Source organism: Pollachius pollachius (assembly GCF_949987615.1).
Source record: "Pollachius pollachius genome assembly, chromosome: 5".
In the NCBI taxonomy this organism is placed as follows: Eukaryota; Metazoa; Chordata; class Actinopteri; order Gadiformes; family Gadidae; genus Pollachius; species Pollachius pollachius.
In genome coordinates this window covers 4574875-4578891 of record NC_136938.1, presented here as the reverse complement: position 1 = coordinate 4578891, position 4017 = coordinate 4574875, and the positions used below count along the sequence as shown (strand labels likewise).

Here is a 4017-nt window from a genome sequence, read left to right as displayed (position 1 = left end):
TTAAAACGCGCCGTCCCAATACACAATTAGGTGTCGTCGTGGCTCTGCGCTGTTGCACTTTTAATTATTTAAATGATAAAACAACACATTCAATCCCGATCGGAATAGCCTGGAAATGTGGCTAAAAAAATTGCCACGTTGAACTCTGTAGCGTGCAGAGCTAATCTCTGATTCCACAACAGCAACAGCCTGAAACAGCCTGAAAAAGCCCCACCGCGCGACACATTTATCATCCCAATGCTGAATAAATCACGTCATTAAATAAGAAATACTTCGGCCAAAGGTAAACCAGTTCTTTAAAGTTGCAGCTGTTCATTTATTAGCCAAAATATAGACTTTCTTGTACAATTTGGTTCACAAGTATGTACATTTTCTTAACTTTATATACAAAACATTAACATCAAATCCTCACAGAACTTACAAAAAATAAGAAGAAAAAAAAAGAAAAGAAAACGCACAGACTACAGGTTTTTACATTATTACATTAGCAGTTTTACACAGGACATGCTTACAATGTAATTATACAGAGATGTAATATTCTTATTTAACATTCCATACAAAAGATTTAAATGAAAACGAAGAGGAGAAAGCCTAAGGGGAGAACGCCTCTGAACCCATGGTTCACAGGCCCAAAAAAAATTGAGTTGGCCTATCCTATGAAACAACTATTAGTAACTTCATGAAGAGCTAAAACAGAACGTGATATAAAAGTGACGATTGCTTTCCAAAAACAAGCCTTGGTGATTGTGTAGTGGATTTGAATTTAGCTCATTTGCATGAGCATATATGTAAATAGCAGAGGCCCTGGACGAAGCCCATAACAGGATGCAAGTCGCGTCTCCAAGCGCAGAAAAAAAAAAAACGAAATTAACTGCATGTCGAATTTCACAAATATAAATATGATAAGGTATTTAAAAAGGATAATTTCCCAGTGGCAGCCTCTTATCGTTGTTTATACGGGCGCTGCAATTGTTTTTTAACAACCATTTTAATTATCTGCTTTGAAGGCACATGATCTCTCTGAAATAATGGTACTTAAACATCCTTGAAAAAACATTAATTTAAATATATATTAAGGAAATCCATTACGGATGCAGAGAGTTTAGTTTAAAAAAAAAGTTGGTGTGAGAGATCAAGCCTTTTGAATATACATGCGCCTCGGCCTTCAGTAACAAAAGGAGAATAAAAACAATAATGGAGGCAACCATCGAAACATGTGAGGATTTGACTGGCTCTGTCCAGCCTTTCAGAAGGCGCTCAGCACTCGGTTCCAAAACTATTATTTGATTCGCTCAATTCAAATCATTCACACACCTTTAGTATTTTCTATCACGTGGGTATAACATTGGATACACACTTAGACACACACGCACACGCACACACACGCATACACACACACACACACACACACACACACACACACACACACACACACACACACACACACACACACACACACTCGTATGCTCCCTGTTTGGCCTCGAACATATGTCTGTGTTCACCGGTGAATAGTAGTAGGCTAATAAAGAGGACAAAAAAAGGTTTTGAAATTATAATAATAATATTAATAATAATAATAATAATAGCAACGGATAGGCGCACCGGGGATATGGTGACATGCTGCGGAGTCTCAGTGTCGGGGACATGTACCTGTGCCTGTGGTTTCTGAGCTATGGTTCTTGTCTTCTGTTTGCCTGCTGTACAGGGCGAGGCCGTTGGCCTGGTTCGCCAGTCCGAGGTAATGGTTTGAGTTCAGTAACGCCAGCTGGTGGGCTGAGAAAGCTCGGTTCGTCCAGTTCTGGATTTTCCCAACAGGACAAGAAATGAGTCTGTGCGGAGTGAGGAGAGTCTGAGCGGACGGGCCATGCACCGAGCTGCCGTTCATCTGAGGAGATTTGCGCGGATTGTCAGGGGCTGTAGCAGTTTCTGCCAAAGACCAGATTTTGGGTTTCTGGGTCGGGGCATTGGCGCTGTTCTCTGAGGGCGGGGAGTTGACGGACGCCGGGTTAACTTTCAGCGGTTCCCCGCTGGGCTCCGACGCTTTAATTTCAAAAGTGTGATGGTGATGATGGTGGTTGTGCAAGTGCTCGCCCCTTTCCACGTGGATCTCTTTGCCCTCTTTCCCAACGGCTTTAATAAACCTCGGGTCGGGCCCTGGTAAATCCTCATAGCCGTCAGAAATCTCAGAGTCACTCCTGCCGTCTAATTTAATATCGGAGTTCAGATCGTCCTGGTCGTCCAAATCGTCCTTATTCTCGATATTCTCCGTGTCGATGTTCTCCAGATCGATCTCCTCCTCGTCCTCCCGCTTGTCCCCTTCGTCTCCTTCATGGTCGCTGTTGTAAACATTCCCCTCCTCGTCCGTGCGGCTCCTGGGGGTCCAGGTCATCTTGTTCTCCTTCTTTAGCCTCCTCCTGGCGTTGGCGAACCAAGTGGACACCTGCGTGAGGGTCATCTTGGTGATGATGGCCAGCATGATCTTCTCGCCCTTGGTGGGGTAGGGGTTCTTGCGGTGCTCGCTGAGCCAGGCCTTCAGGGTGCTCGTACTCTCCCGGGTCGCGTTCTTGGGTCTTGACGGGTCGCCAAACTGGTACTGGCCGTAGGGGTAGAAAGCCGGGTGGTGGTGGGCGAACCCTGGGTGTTGGACGCCCGGGCTGTCCTTCAGCTCATACTGGGCACCCTGGAAGACAAAGAGACAGCACCCACAAGGTGTTCAGTGGAAGGTAAACAGAGACTCGCTTTTGCTGCACGACAAATGTTTTTTTCTCGTTATTTATTGGAATAAAAAATACTGCAGGTGTATTTTAGAGGCTTCAATACGATTCTGATACTTAGAATATTATCACTTTGGATCATTTGTTCCCTTTTTGGTGCATTACGCGCAGGACTATTTCGGATGTATTTCGTTTGGTGAGGGGACGCATTAGGCCTACCGAATCCAATAGTTTACCAAAGCTTAACGAACTACATCCAGGCTCCTCTCTACCGAGAGAGCCCCGATTCTACTTTACCCCTAATCATTACGTCACGTTCAGTTGTCCAGAATAAGTTTCGGTCGCTTTTGAGCGGACATCTGAGTCCCCTGTAACCATTCACGGAGAATATCTAACAGCAAACTTCCCTCGCCATCTGTAAGAGTTCCTCCCTTGCTACAGCCTTTTTCTAAACTTGCTCTATGGACTTGGACGCGTCTACTTGTCCACATTACTAGGTAGGAAACAATAAAAAAAAACTCACCAATTGATTGAAAATGGATATTTCGTTGGAGTAGGGCAGAAACGCTCCATAGCCCTGCGCGGCGGCGGCGAAAGGCGATCCGTACATAGTGGACAGGACGTTGGACAGAGCCCCGGACGGGCTGAGCTCCGTCCCGGCCCGGGCACCGCCACCGCCGATCCCCTGGCGCTCCGGCGGGTATATCGGGCGGATGTACTGATATCCCAGCTGCGGGAAAGACATGGTGGTAGAAAAAAGTCTGCTACAATCACACGGTGAAGCGTCGGGTCGCCGAGGTATCCACTTTACGCGCACCAAAGTCGAAGGGAAGTCTATATCTCCTCGGAAAACAGCCCAGTGTAAACGATCCGATGCCGCTCGCCACCTTCTCTTCCCTATTGATCTGGACGGACTAAGGTCAGGTCCTTACAGATTGCTTTAGATTATTGGGACTCGTTGCTCAGATTGACATTTCTAGTCGTTTTGAAGCCCCTCCTATTTCTCAAATCTTACCCCCTCGCATACACACTCCCTCGCTATTCTACGTCTCTCGCTCGCTCCCCCCTCCCTCCCTCTCTCTCGCTCTCTCTCTCTCTCTCTCTCTCTCTCTCTCTCTCTCTCTCTCTCTCTCTCTCACCCCCTCCGACTCCCTCTCCCTCTCTCGTCTGAATAAGTGCACTGACGTTGCAAGCTCTTATTTGAATGGGTCTCAAATCTCATTTTATGGCTCGCCAATCATTTCATTTGTTATTTGTTCGCTCCAGCCCTACCCCCTTTTTAGTGCTAATTCACAATTTGTGG

General features: G+C 46.2%; 1 protein-coding gene across 1 annotated transcript; it reads right to left on the bottom strand.

Moving 5' to 3' along the window:
* Positions 1-1630: 1630 nt before the first annotated feature.
* irx3a (iroquois homeobox 3a) lies at positions 1631-3459 on the bottom strand (the record flags this gene model as incomplete). Its single annotated transcript, XM_079736393.1, has 2 exons — positions 1631-2680; positions 3238-3459. 2 exons carry the CDS (start codon positions 3457-3459, stop codon positions 1631-1633), a joined length of 1272 nt encoding a protein of 423 aa, XP_079592519.1.
* Between the last annotated feature and the right edge of the window lie 558 nt (positions 3460-4017).